General features: G+C 41.1%; 1 protein-coding gene across 1 annotated transcript in view; it reads left to right on the top strand.

The window, feature by feature from the left end:
* Window positions 1-14,136, top strand: part of KIF13B (kinesin family member 13B) — a 163,048-nt gene that overhangs the window by 82,893 nt on the left and 66,019 nt on the right. The window contains exons 8-14 of the mRNA XM_009895457.1: window positions 545-637; window positions 1,287-1,467; window positions 1,874-1,961; window positions 3,310-3,444; window positions 5,450-5,562; window positions 6,003-6,114; window positions 10,830-11,042. Coding sequence (XP_009893759.1) covers window positions 545-637; window positions 1,287-1,467; window positions 1,874-1,961; window positions 3,310-3,444; window positions 5,450-5,562; window positions 6,003-6,114; window positions 10,830-11,042 — 935 coding nt within the window. The remainder of the gene's footprint in view (window positions 1-544; window positions 638-1,286; window positions 1,468-1,873; window positions 1,962-3,309; window positions 3,445-5,449; window positions 5,563-6,002; window positions 6,115-10,829; window positions 11,043-14,136) is intronic.

Below are 14,136 nucleotides of genomic sequence, written 5' to 3' on the forward strand. Positions count from 1 at the left end.
TTTAATCTAAACCTGCCCTCTTCCAGTTTAGAGCCATTCCCCCTTGTCCTGTCACTCCGTGCCCCAGTAAAAAGTCCTTCCCCAGCTCTCCTGGAGCCCCTCTCCCCGGAGCCTTCTATTATTTAATACCTTGTATATATACAGTAAAATTATTTAGTGCTCTACTAATTGCCGTAGATTAAAATCAACTAACAGTGGTTAAAATGTATGGGTTGAGTATATTTTGAGGTGGTGTCATTCAGCAGTGGATTAAATTCTGCAGTTGGTAGTAGATTTTCTGCTGATAAAAATTCTGAGTATGAACATTGATGGGATGTTGTTTTAAGCACATACAGGTATATGCATGATAATCACAGCTTCTGATTTTTACAGTAGCATAAATATGGAGCACGTCTACTGGCTGATGGTCTTGCTTTTGTAGAGGGAGCAAATATTGGATGCTATTTAGGCAACAACAGATGGAAAACACTAACTGCTTTTACATAATTATTGAAGAATCCAAATCGAGGAAAAAATATGTTAGCTTGTGTGTTTTATTTCTTAGGTCAAGATGTTGTTTTCAAGTGCCTTGGGGAGAATATCCTTCAGAATGCCTTTGAAGGCTATAATGCTTGCATCTTTGCCTACGGGCAAACTGGTAAGTCCCTTCCGGACATGAGCAAAAAATACTGTTGACACAGAAGGTCTTATGTTCTGACTGGTGACTCTTTTCACGGCTGTTGTGACATTGTTTCAGGAGGAATGCCTTGTAATGTCGATAAAAAATGTTTTTCTCTTTTGTAACATTAGATATGAGGTGGGCAGGATGAGAAATAGGATTTTGTCTGTTGCTGCTGGCTACCCTTATTTCTCACACCTTAGATTGTAATCTTTGGAATGATCATGATCGTCCTTGAGTTCAGCGCATCACTCATATTTTCTGCCTGCGCAGTTAGAGTAATCTTATATCATCATTTTAAATGTAGTATGCAAAAATGAGTATGCTTCTGCAACTGATTTTTCTCATTGTGGCACAAATGCGCATGTTAGTGCGCATAGTGTGTTTTCTATAGTGTGACTGTATCTACCTGAAAAAGTCTTCTCCTGTCAGTTTGAACTGAATTTCTTGTTTAGCTTTTCCTTTTAAATAATTAGTCTTTAGCTAAATCGTCTTTTGGTTACTTTGAAATAGAAAACCACACAGATATCTTTCACTGAAATGCAAATTTTTTTTTTTACCTCTTCTCTCTTTTTCCTTTCCATGATACTTCGTGGCGTGTACACTAATCATAGGTTCAATCACACAGGGTCTGGAAAATCATACACAATGATGGGTACTGCTGACCAACCTGGATTAATCCCTAGACTTTGCAGTGGACTCTTTGAAAGAGCACAGAAAGAGGAAAATGAAGAGCAGAGTTTCAAAGTGGAAGTATCCTACATGGAGATATACAATGAGAAAGTCAGAGATCTTCTTGACCCAAAGGGGTAAGTAATTTGTGTGTCAACAGCACTGTAATATGTTGTCATACACTCTTCCTTTCCATAACCAGTTTGCCTTAATGGATCCCATCTAAGGCATTTGCGTAGGATGGCTTTTGCTTCTTCTTGATCTCAGTGGCCTTTCATTTTAAATCAAAATATAATGATAAGTCTAAAAGCTTGGCGTACACCCACCCTAACGCTAGCTTTTATGAAGTCACAAAACTGTCTGTGTCAGGATTTTACGTGTAGACATAAGGCTTTTTTGTTTGCATTATAGTCCTTGTTCTGTGCTTTATTATGGTATTTGTAAGATCGTCATGTTTGAGATCTGTCAGTGAGGAATTGACTTTCTATAAATGTTGTCTTAAGTCAGTCATGTGCTTATAAATAACTTTTTTTTTCCAACCAGAAGCCGTCAGTCATTAAAAGTTAGAGAACACAGTGTTTATGGTCCTTACGTAGATGGCCTATCCAAACTAGCTGTTGCTAGCTACAAGGTAAGGATCGATTTTCTGAAAGGCTTGTGTTGACATCCTAAACTCTAGGGTACTGTCCCATAAGCAGGCCGAAATTATTAAGCTACTCCTAATTGCCAGGGCAGTAACATGGATTTTAGAGCAAGAGAGCTGTAGGATTGTTGTGTTGTGATCACCGGGGAGAACAGGGTCGAGAGCAGAAACTCATCTTCATCCTGTACTATTCAATAATTCTGGAAGTAATTCAATTACGTAATGAAACAACTTTCCTCCCAGACTTAAGTGTATGCTGTATCCATGAGAAAGTGTTCGGCGATTAATTACAGAACCGGGATTTAGCAGAGATGGGCTTTCAGTACCACACCTGGTCACTTTTTGGCTGTCATGCTACTGCCTGGTAATGTCACTCACCAGTAGCACACAGGCACACTGGAACTGTGAAGTAATGGTTGTTCCCAAGGCAAATGCTTGAGAACATTGCATGAAACTTGCTCGCTGGATAGTAAATGTTTATATATGTCTTCACAAAGTACCCTAATTTTTAAGAAGCATTAATGTACTGTAGGAGAAATGAGTAAATACGGGATGGAAGTCTGTCATCTTGAGCAAACCATGAAAATGGTGCAATCCTTCCTATTGCGGTTTCTCCAGGTGTTCATCTCCCTCTCTTTGGTGGTTTCTGTTCAGACAAGACACACCGCATGCTTTTCCTTTACGTGTTGCCCAAGCAGCTTTGTGTAATACAGCATACAGAGTCAAAGTGGTCTGTGGTGGTCTTCTGTTTGATTGTTTTTTGGGTTTTTTAGTATCATCCAGCTAGACTTGCATAAATAAAAGGTTTAACTATTTTACAGGATTGCTGTAAAACCCTGAAGCAGGGGAGCTGCGTATTTCTCCACTGTCACAACTTAACATATCAGAGAACTTTATAAGCTCTTATGTGTAGGAGGAACATAATGACCTGTTCAGTGTGGCTCTGTTTTGTAAAACTTTGAGCATTATGTCAGCATGACAGATTTCAAGAACGTGTGTTTGACAACCGAGGCTAAAAAGTTAGTGTTCAAACATGAAGTGCTGTTTCCTTACTTTTTTTCTTCGCTTCTGAGTGTTGCTGTGTGCAGCCAGCTGCATTATTTTTGTTGATAATTTAATATCTAGGTAGAGGTAATGGATATGCACGTCACAACATTGTGTAATTTCTAGTCTTTAAAAGGGAGACCACAATATTTTTTCTCACGCTTTGTGATTAAATAGTGGGAAACTTAGTGGGAACATACTTGCTGTATTTTACCAAAACGAGATCCTTTCGGTAGATAATTGAAAAGAATGTTAATGCAGATATGCTTATGGCTGTGACAATTGTGTCTAGGACATCGAGTCCTTGATGTCTGAGGGCAACAAATCGCGAACGGTAGCTGCAACCAACATGAATGAGGAGAGCAGTCGGTCCCATGCAGTCTTCAAGATTATCCTCACCCACACGCTTTATGATGTACAATCAGGGGTAAGTAAAACAAGTTACAGGGTCCAAATGTTAAGCTTGGCTGTGGGTCTCTTGCTTTGGTGTATTTCACAGACTCTTACAAACGTCGGTTGGAAGGGACCTCAGGAGTCGTTTGTGCACTGCTGGCACTGGCTCGGGTTAGCTGTGGCTTTCTCTAGCTGAGTCCTCGTAATGCTCACGTGCTTCTGCCCCGGTGCAGGGAAATCAATTGTAATAGGTTTGTAAGTGAAATGTGTTTTTTGAAAAGGAAAACAAAAACACAGGCCCCGAGTTGCAGCAGATCTGCTGGAAGGTGCAGGAAGGATCTCCTCATCCTGGAATCTGAACTAAAGAAACACTTCTTTTTAAGCAACATTGTGTAGTACAGACTTGGAGCAGAAACTAAAGATGTAATGTGTAGATGAAAAATAGAAGGATACCTGAGTATGCATCCGGTAATCTCCTTCAAGGGGTTATTTCATGCAAATATGTAGAGATGATCAACTTTATAAACAGAAACACTCATTTCAAAAATTTTGCATTGTATGACATTAATATTTTGATGTATATATATTAAATATCTAAAAGACATTTAAATGTGAAAGGATTTTTCTTTACATTTCCTTATATGTAAATATTCCTTGGAGGGGGTGTGAAATAACAGTTACATTAATATTATTATATCCCTCACAGAAAATGGTGTTAAACTAAAATTGAAATTCTGTGCTTGAGCAATTCTTTGATGTCTTGAAAGCCTTGGAGAAATTTTGGGTGTCCACGGAGCAAATCTAAGGCACGTATGTGCCTAAATGTTGAATATGATGTAAAGCATAATGAGCATTTAGATTTTTTTCTCCTCATTTCTCGGTCTCCACCAATCTTCTTATCCAAACAGGTTTCCTTGTTCTTTATTTGATTTTTTTTTTCCCTTTGCACTTCAAATCAGCACTCATACTATGCTAAACTCCTTGATTTGCCATAGTTTGTCATTCCCTTTTTGCTGTGGCTGTACTGTATACGCTTATCATACTTTTTTTTTTGTGTGGTCATGGTCAGCCTGGATGCAAGGTGATAGTTTCGATTGTCTGTTTGATTATCTGTCTTTTCTGCATCTTTTAGTGACCACCGTGTGAGTTACTGGAATAGATTTCTCTGTTTTCCCATCTGCCGGTCCTTTCAGTCCTGGAAATGACACGTTTCCCTATGGCCTGATGATCACACTATATTTTGAGAGGCTTAGAGTAACATTTTTGAAAGCATATTGATTCTAATTATCCTGTTCATTTAGGGGAACATAGCACTATGCAACTGTGATGCTGAGATGCTGCAGTCATAGATGCTGCAGAAAAGCATGATGTAAGCAAACCGTTCTCACGGACAGTGTTAGCTCTTCAACCTCAAATTGCCATGCAAAGTTCATGGAGTGTTTCCTAATGTCATTTTGGGTGAAATGCGATAAAAGGGTTTATAACAAAATCTGCGTTGCAGGATTGAAATACTGGCATAGCTTGGATTGCTTTCTAGGAGGCTGTTAGGATACAGACGACTTCTGCAGTCGTGCTCATATTCATGAATTAGAACATGCTTCTTGTCATGTTCATTCTCGCTTTCTGAAAAACAGAGTGGAAACCTGTTGTAAAGTCTGAGACTTTTAGGAGACTGTTTTCAAGATGGTAAAACAAAGGCAGAGCTTGTAGACCTTCTGTCTGTCTGTGTGACTCCTTGGCCTGAACTCCTTCTGCCTATGTTCTTGCTTTAACATTTTACTAATGTGCCCTGTGTTTCTCTCCTCTTGCTGAGATGTCTTGAAGTTACAAGTGCATCTTTTTTCACTTCCAATCCTCCTCTTGTTTCTGGAGCAGCAACCAGTGAGTTATCACAGGATATTGTTCAAGTCTGATGACTTTCAAAGCTGTTGGAACAGCTACACCAAGAACTGAAGCTTGATTCTTGTTTGAAAATACGTCAAACTACGTAACTGAATTTGAGTGAACTAACAGTAGCTGTTCTCTGGTTCCTTCTGCAGACGTCAGGTGAGAAGGTGGGCAAGCTGAGTCTGGTGGACTTAGCAGGTAGTGAAAGGGCAACTAAGACTGGTGCTGCAGGAGACAGGCTGAAAGAAGGAAGCAACATTAACAAGTAAGACTCGGTGATTATTTCTCTTCCTTTTTTTTCATCAGTAAAATTGTGAGTGCTAAATACAGTACACTTGTAAAATAGGATAAAATCAGTATAAGCTCTTGTAGACAGTTTTCTTCTTCCCTTTTCTCTACTTTTCCTTCAGACATACAATACTCTTAAATGTCTGAATGAGATCTCTGCCTATTTAAAATTACTGGCGTTTTTCATTTTGTACTTGTGTTCCTGCAACTACCGCGTGATTGCACTGTGACGACATGATTATTAAGGCTGAAAACATATACTGAAAACAAGGAGAAGAGCTTTTGTGAGAAAAGAATGTTCAAAACTGTACTAGGAACTTTCTCCTCGGAGCTCATTTTTGGAGAGAAAGTGACTAAATATGCATTTGACTTATGAATATTTACACTTGTTAATGACTGGTTGTGTTCCCCGTGCAGATCCCTCACAACTCTTGGGCTGGTTATTTCTGCCCTGGCAGATCAAGCTGCTGGCAAGAACAAGAACAAATTTGTTCCTTATCGTGATTCTGTGCTCACGTGGTTACTTAAAGTAAGTGCTCTGATCTTGTTTTTCTTTTAAAGAGAAATAGAAGGGAGGAAAAGGGGAGAAGAGTCCCATTCAATGAAATCAAACACTGTTTGTTTGCCTTGTTCTCTGGTTTTGATGTTAACCGTAATTGTCTTTGGAAAATTGGCTGGATGTAAGCCATTAGTATCTCTACAGACTAAATATGTTCCCTGTCTTCTGCTGACCTGTAGTGGCCTAAAGAATAAGGGTTTTTTTTAAGAAAAAGTCTTTTATGGGTCAGTTTACATACAGCTTCACACACAACCTTGGCGCTAATTTAATTTGGGCTATTGCCACATGCAACTCAATTTTACATACTGGCGTGGTGTGAAGCTTTGAAGATTTTGATTAAGACTATTACCTTTTCCTAATTGTCTAATGTATTTGTTAATAGACTCTACTTTTGTCAGTAGAGCATAATTGCAGAGCATTGTCCCAGTTACAGTCTGAGGAACAGGTCAGAAGACTTTGTACATCATATTCATGTGAAATGAGCAGTTAAATCATTTTCTGTACTGCATAGGACTCTATTTGGGGACTGCATAGGACTATTTCCTCTGGGGGAAGAAAAGAGTGTATCGTGACGGCACTTGGAGGAAGATCTGGAAGGTCCAAATGAAAAAACAAATGGTTAAATCATGTTTTGTGTATGTCAAATTAAAAGGCAAGCTTTTGTTTCTGATGTTCTTCCCACTTCCTACGTACAGCGGCCATAAAGCACGGTAGCTTGATGACAGAAAATCTTGGGAGTGCGAGTTTGATTTTAGGTATAGTCGTCATCTGGATTTCTCCCCTTCTCTGAGTGAGTGGCAAGCACAAACGTAGCCGCTTCTATCTGTAAAAAGCTTGCCTGCTGGTAAAGGTGGTTTGTTTTTCTTTTTCTTTCTTGCCTGGTACAGTTTGAGTGGTCTTGGTTGACTTGGATTTTGAAGGATTAATGAATGAATTAGGTGTCATATATAGATGACTTCAGTAACCTGTCATTTAGTTAAAATTTGTCTCTCTCATCGTTTGGTTGCCAGGATGCTTGGGAACCATGTCTTGTAGAAATACTGACTGACCAAGTTTCCTTTTTTCCCTTGTGCTGTTTTATTGTTATCAAGGAGCAACTGAAAGTTTTGTTACTAGAAAGGTGTAATCTGGGAAGAAACTGATCTTTGGCACCACCAGCCTTTTTTCTCCTCTTACTTTTGTAGGTGCTCTGGCTAGATTTTGTTGTCTTTGAATACTCTGCTTTGCTTCCCCACCCATTCTCAGCAATGTTTTTCTGTTGTTTGAATTTGGCATCCCTATGATTTAACTGCACATGTGGAAAGGAAAAGAAAAAGTTACTCGCAGGTTATACGGAGATGTGGAGATTAAAAAATACGTTTTCCTTAAGGAGATTTAAAAACAAAGTGGACTTCAGTACTTAAATAAATCTCTACTCATGTAACCCCTTGACATCACAAGCCTTCATTTTTCTCCGTGCTGTCTTTTAACGAACCTTTTATCATGACTACTGTGAAACAGTTTATTTCTTCTCCCCGGTGTAAACATCACAGATACATCAAATAGCACAGTCGTGAGGGCTACGTAAAAATCAGAATGGCATAACAGAAATAGTGTCTATGCTTTTCTACAGTAAAATAAATCCTCATTTCGGTGTTCCTTGCTGTAAGACTTTCTTAGTGCTGAAATATATTTTTCCCTCTGTATATTTATACTGAGTTTTTAATTAAACAAGTGCTTTTTGGCTCTCTGTAAAGATGGGAACAAACCCAACATGCAGCTTGCTTTGGTTGGCTCCAGTGGCGTGTGTGCTTGGGTTCCTGATGGGGCTGCCGCAGTCTGAGCAAGCAGAGTGGAAACTTTCCTAACGGATTTCTAGCGTTGTTGTTGGAATTAGTTATGCTGTTCCATTTCTAAACAAATTCAGCAAGCAGACTGAAATTCCTGTTTAGCACCTGTCTGATGCATTGTGGCGACGATGACGATGGCCATGCACAGCACATGCTTTAGCTCATAAAGAGAAGCGGACTTTTGTTCTGCCTTCTTTCAAGCAAAACTTCTTTGTGTCTTTAACATCCAGCTATGTTAAGGGCAAACAAAAGGTTTGGGGCTTTTGGATTTTTTACAAACAAGCTCATTGAAGAGAAGCTTTATTTTGAAAGGGGAAAATTTCAACATTTTTTTTAATTAAAGATGAAAGAAGGGATTTATTCATTTGAAGAGGCCTGTTTGTAGAGGCTATGAGATGGTGGGCTGTATTTTCTCTCTAGCTTTCACCTTTTAATTATGATGCCCAAGTGGAGTAGATGTGTTCTGACACTGGGAATATCTGTCATACAGAGTCTCTCCACAAATCTGAGAAACCTGAGAGTTCAGGGGACCTCAAGATCTGACACTTAGTGTTTCGTTTTGTTGGGGATCTCTAGACAAAAGTACCAGGTGAAAAATATTCTTGCAAGAGGAGGCTTGAAGAGCGGTGGCAGGTTATGTGTTGGAAGCAAAATGCTTCATCAGCACTTTAGCCTCTGGGTTTTATCTGATTCTATTGATACAGATATCTCCTTTTCCCATTTTAATCAGAAGCCCTGTATGTTTTATTGATGGCTGCTTTTCAAAATGGAAGTACAAATCTTGACATTGTCAGTTCTTTTCACGGTAATCTTAGTGCTAGAGAAGACTGTGCTAGTTTAGTCTTAAAAATAACTAAACTTATTTATTTCCAGTCTGTGTCTCTCTCTCTCGCATGCAAGCCCAGCCAAGCCAGGGTAATTTGCAGATGCTGTCTTTGCTAATGAGAGGCCGGCTTACTGTTCGTCTACCTTTCTTGCTCAACGTTAAAGAAACCAGTGAAATCAGCACAATGGTTTTTATGTATAAAACTTTATCGGACCGTCTGGCATTGGGCTTGAATAACAGCTACAGTACAAGAGAAACTTTCCCCAACTTATAATGGGTGTATTGTGAATTACGGTGTATCACTGTAGCAGCGTTCTCAGCTGCCTGTACGGCAGAGTTGCAATTCAAATAATGAATTAATCCTATTTTGGAGCTAATTAGTGCAGTGAAGGAGGTTTCCAAAGTGCAGACTGATTTGGAAGCAAAGTACCTGGCCAGCACCCTGATAAACTTCATCTTTTTATGCAGAACAGGGATTGCAGTTACAGAACGTCGTTCCTAATTTTTGAAAACCGTTGACGGAGTAAAGAAAAGTCCTGGCTTCTGTAGAACCCCATCAAAGGAGTCATGTGCTCTAGTTAGTCTTTTTAAAGTTTTCAGTAGATGCTTTGAAGAAAGGTTTGCGTGTAACAGAGTGGATCCTCCCAAGCCACGTATTTATTGGAGAAAACATTGGCAGCTCCTCACATCAGGAAAAAAACCCCGCGTTGGCAGCAGTCAGAAGGCTGTTATTTTCGATTGGCTTCTCTATAAATACTCTTACCTGCAAGCGCTAACCGTGCTGGCGTACCTCACTGTGCTGAACGCTATACAAACGAAATGATATTCTCTACCCAAAGACCTCACAGCCCTTTGGCGCGATCGGAGAGAGCAGAGTGCTACCAGTGCAGCAGCAAAGCAGCATCGGTCTGTGTGGTCAACGCTTCTCTGCCCAGTGATGCAGCCAGACTGCTGTCAAATTATTTTAGGCATCATGCAGCAAAAAAAAAAAAAAAAAAAGAAAGTCTTAAGGGGCATTTTAATGATTGCTAGGGAAAGCTACGTGTGTGCTTTGTAATTGAAATGGTTAGACAAGCAGCTAATGTAGTCAGATTGTTCTAATGGCAATGCCTGACCTAGATTTCATGGGTTATTGAAGATGAAAGTTAATAGCATGGTTCGTCTCAGAAAGGGGTATTGGGTATAAAACCAAAAAAAAAAACCCCAAACAAAACCCCCCAGCCAAACTGGAAAAAAGATTTGCTGCAAAATTTAAACCAGAATATTTGATCTGTTAGACTGGCCAAAACTCTGAACCACAATTTTGCGATCAATAAAAAGACCGAACGTGTCCGTCCTTCCCCCACTCCCCCGACACATTGCCTTGCAGGAATGTGGTTTCACACCCTCCTTCTCTGTCAACCAAATTCCAAAAGGGTAATTTCTTACATAACTCGATTTAGATCTGTGAGCTGTGTAGCTGAGGGGAAGGGAAGGGCCCCATTCTGAAATGCTTATAAGAATAAAATCAACTACATTGTTTATGAGGAGATCTTTAAGTAATTTAAATTAAGTACTTATTGGAGACATCTCGCTTCCAGTATTTACATAAGATATTCTGAATTCACCATGATCTTTCCTGAACAACTTTGATAGTACTTGAGAAGTCTAATGCTGAAGTGCTTATATTTCTGGTTTATAAACCTAAGCAGAAAACACAGAAGTAAACCTTTGAAGATCTTACTAGCCACCATAAAGCCCAAAGAAGGGACCGTTTTCATTCCCCTTTAAACTAGAACTAATTCTGAAAGCAAAGAATAACATTTGCTATATGTGCTTAAAAAAAAAAAAAATTGAAAATAACAACTTTTCTTGATTTACACAGCTTAAAATATTAATTTTGAACTGAGGAGCTCTGACAAAAATATTTCTGTTATTAGTTGCCCCCATCTACTCTCAACCCTAGGTTATTATTCACTGCCTAAGTTCATTGACTGGGTAAAAAGACAGAAACCTTCTGTTTTAATTGTATAAACTCTACCACTTTCCAGGATAGCCTTGGTGGTAACAGCAAGACTGCCATGGTAGCAACAGTAAGTCCAGCAGCAGACAACTATGATGAGACCCTTTCAACGCTGAGGTACGCAGATCGGGCCAAGAACATCGTTAATCATGCCGTGGTGAACGAAGACCCCAACGCTCGCATTATTCGGGAGCTCCGTGAGGAAGTGGAGAAGCTGCGAGAACAGCTCACAAAAGCAGAGGTACAAATTTTAGCCTTGACCAGCCAATAAGTCCTGTAAACCCCGTTGTCGGGACTTCAGCCCAGAAGGCCAACCGGATCCTGGGCTGCATCAGAAGAAGTGTGGCCAGCAGGGCGAGGGAGGGGATTCTGCACCTCTGCTCCACTCTGGGGAGACCCCACCAGGAGTATTGCATCCAGCTCTGGAGTCCCCAAAATAAGAAGAACATGGACCTGCTGGAGCGTGTCCAGAGGATGCTGCGAGGGCTGGAGCACCTCTGTGATGAGGAGAGGCTGAGCGAGTTGGGGCTGTTCAGCCTGGAGAAGAGAAGGCTCCGGGGAGATCTTATTGCCGCCTTCCAGTGCCTAAAGGGGCTCCAGGAGAGCTGGGGAGGGACTTTTTACTGGGGCATGGAGTGACAGGACGAGGGGGAATGGCTCTAAACTGGAAGAGGGCAGGTTTAGATTAAACATGAGGCAGAAGTTTTTCCCTGTGAGGGTGGTGAGGCAGTGGCACAGGTTGCCCAGAGAGGTTGTTGAGGCCCCATCCCTGGAGGTGTTCAAGGCCAGGCTGGAGGTGGCCTTGGGCAACCTGGGCTGGTGGGAGGTGTCCCTGCCCATGGCAGGGGGGTTGGAACTCGGTGATCTTTAAGGTCCTTTCCAACCTAAACCATTCTGCGATTCTATGACTTTATTACCTGGCTCTTGAAAGTGAATGCCACACAGAGTTATTACATGGTATCTGTGAGAAATCTCCCATGATATCACTTCTTTCCATTTTTCTCTACATCAGTCATGAAGCACGGGTGATAACAGGAGATGGCAGATTCTGTTTGAACTCCTCTCTGAGCAATCTTGGTTTTGTTGGGAGATAGAGGTCAAAGAGGACACAGCATTTTTTTTAAAGTATTTTAAGAATGCAATGTGGTTACATCCTGCAAGATGTGAATTCAGTTAAATAACGCTTGCTTTCTTACAAGCTTTCACTGTTCTCAACTGAATCTCTTACAGGCTTTAGACAATATTATAAATATCCGCGTAGCTGCCTCAATGAAATTGTGAAAGGAACATGGTCTAAATGTTCGATGAAGGCCGAGAACTAGCATAACTCTAAGTTCTGTTCTCAAATGTGGCAAAACAATGGTGATATAATCCATCTGTTTTGCAATTCAGAAAAATTATGATTACGGTTTTTGCCTCGTGAGGTATGCAGGGAACGCTGGCTGTGATACTAGAAATGAGTAGTGAATTTTGGACTGTTCTCATGTAAGCTGCCTAATATGCTAAGCATCCCGTAAGTATATATCAGTTTCTTTACGGTATCTCCAGTTAAATATCTAAAAATTCCTCTAAAATATGAACCACAGACTTAACAGTACTCTGGGAGGTGCAAGTGCTCCCTATTTGCTTCAATTGTGAGCATTAATGCCAAAATAATGGCAGCTTTCCAAAATAATGAAGTAGTGTTTCCTAAATATGAAGTAATAAATATTTCCTTTCCCAAGTATTAAAATCCCACCCTAGTTGTCGTCTCAGTGGCATTGACAAAGAGCATGGAAAAAACAGCGTCGTTTGCCGTTAAGAGGCTACGCAGTAAAGGTCAAAACCCACATTCACTCTCTTGTCCCCCTTTCAGTTTATTGCGTGTGTCGCCCATCTAATTGTTCTTACAGAAATGTGCATAAATAATTCTTTTTTAAGTCATCAAAAACCCGTTAGGATAGTCAGGTTACATTTTCTAAGCTCACCAAGTTATGGTTTGGTTGGTTGGTTGGGTTTTTTTTTTCCCTTTTGGTGTCAGTATCCTTTTCTCTCCCAAACAGCCGAGGCAGAACAGAACTTGACTGTTTACTTTTTTTTTTTTTGCCCCCAGAAGAGTAAAGCTTTATCCTTTTTTCCCCTTTTCTTTTTTAATCCACTCATTTTGAGCTTTTCTTGTCAAAATTAATATCGCTCGTCCTTCCTGAGCTGGGAATTTAAACTGACTGCTTTCAGCAGAGACGCACACCCGCTGCTCAGGTGTGAATCTGGGCCCAGAGATCTGTCTTTATGTTAGCGTGGGAGGGAGGGAGGAGAATTATCTAGCTCGTTTTGCAGTTGAAGCATGTGAAAATGCTGAGTAATTTTGCCCCAGGTCCAAACAAATGGCCAAAGGAGGCTTAGACCTGGAGCGTAACTGGGCTTCATCTTCCCATCCTGCTCCATAGCGTCCAGAGCCTCTGCTCCCATAGTGTTTTATCGGTCACAATAAATCTCTGTTCTGGAGATCGCCTTGGCTTCACTTTCCTATGAGGAGAGGCTGAGAGAGTTGGGGCTGTTCAGCCTGGAGAAGAGAAGGCTCCGGGGAGATCTTATTCCCGCCTTCCAGTGCCTAAAGGGGCTCCAGGAGAGCTGGGGAGGGACTTTTTACTGGGGCACGGAGTGACAGGACGAGGGGGAATGGCTCTAAACTGGAAGAGGGCAGGTTTAGATTAAACATGAGGCAGAAGTTTTTCCCTGTGAGGGTGGTGAGGCACTGGCACAGGGTGCCCAGAGAGGTTGTTGAGGCCCCATCCCTGGAGGTGTTCAAGGCCAGGCTGGAGGTGGCCTTGGGCAACCTGGTCTGGTGGGAGGTGTCCCTGCCCATGGCAGGGGGTTGGAACTCGATGATCTTCAAGGTCCTTTCCAACCTAAACCATCCTGTGATTCCTTCCTGGGTGGAATTCCTGTTCCCTGTTACCCTGTATTCAGGTATTTGAGATATTCAACCAGAAAAAGACTTCATGGGACACACCAGCTGACAGTTCCGAGGCTGGCATGTCTTGGGCCAGAGGAAACTCCCGTCTTAGAACAGGGTTTTCCACTCCTGGCACTTGCTCCTTTTCTTGAACGAACTGCAGCGTAATGAGGCCGCTCTCTTTGATTTGGATTCTTGTGAGGACTTTTGGGTTTTGTGGTAAGGAAATATCTGATGGAGAACGACGCTTGCATTGTTTAATTGGCATTGCATAAATACCTGCCAGCCAAAAACATTTTTGCCTTATTAGCAGTCATGAAATACTGAGGTAAGGAAATCCGCAGGCTCCCTGTTGGAGGTAGTGCGGGAGGAATAGGCCCGTACGGAGGCTGGAGGAAAG

The sequence above is a fragment of the Charadrius vociferus genome, unplaced genomic scaffold (genome assembly GCF_000708025.1).
Source record: "Charadrius vociferus isolate BGI_N301 unplaced genomic scaffold, ASM70802v2 scaffold41, whole genome shotgun sequence".
Lineage (NCBI taxonomy): Eukaryota > Metazoa > Chordata > Aves > Charadriiformes > Charadriidae > Charadrius > Charadrius vociferus.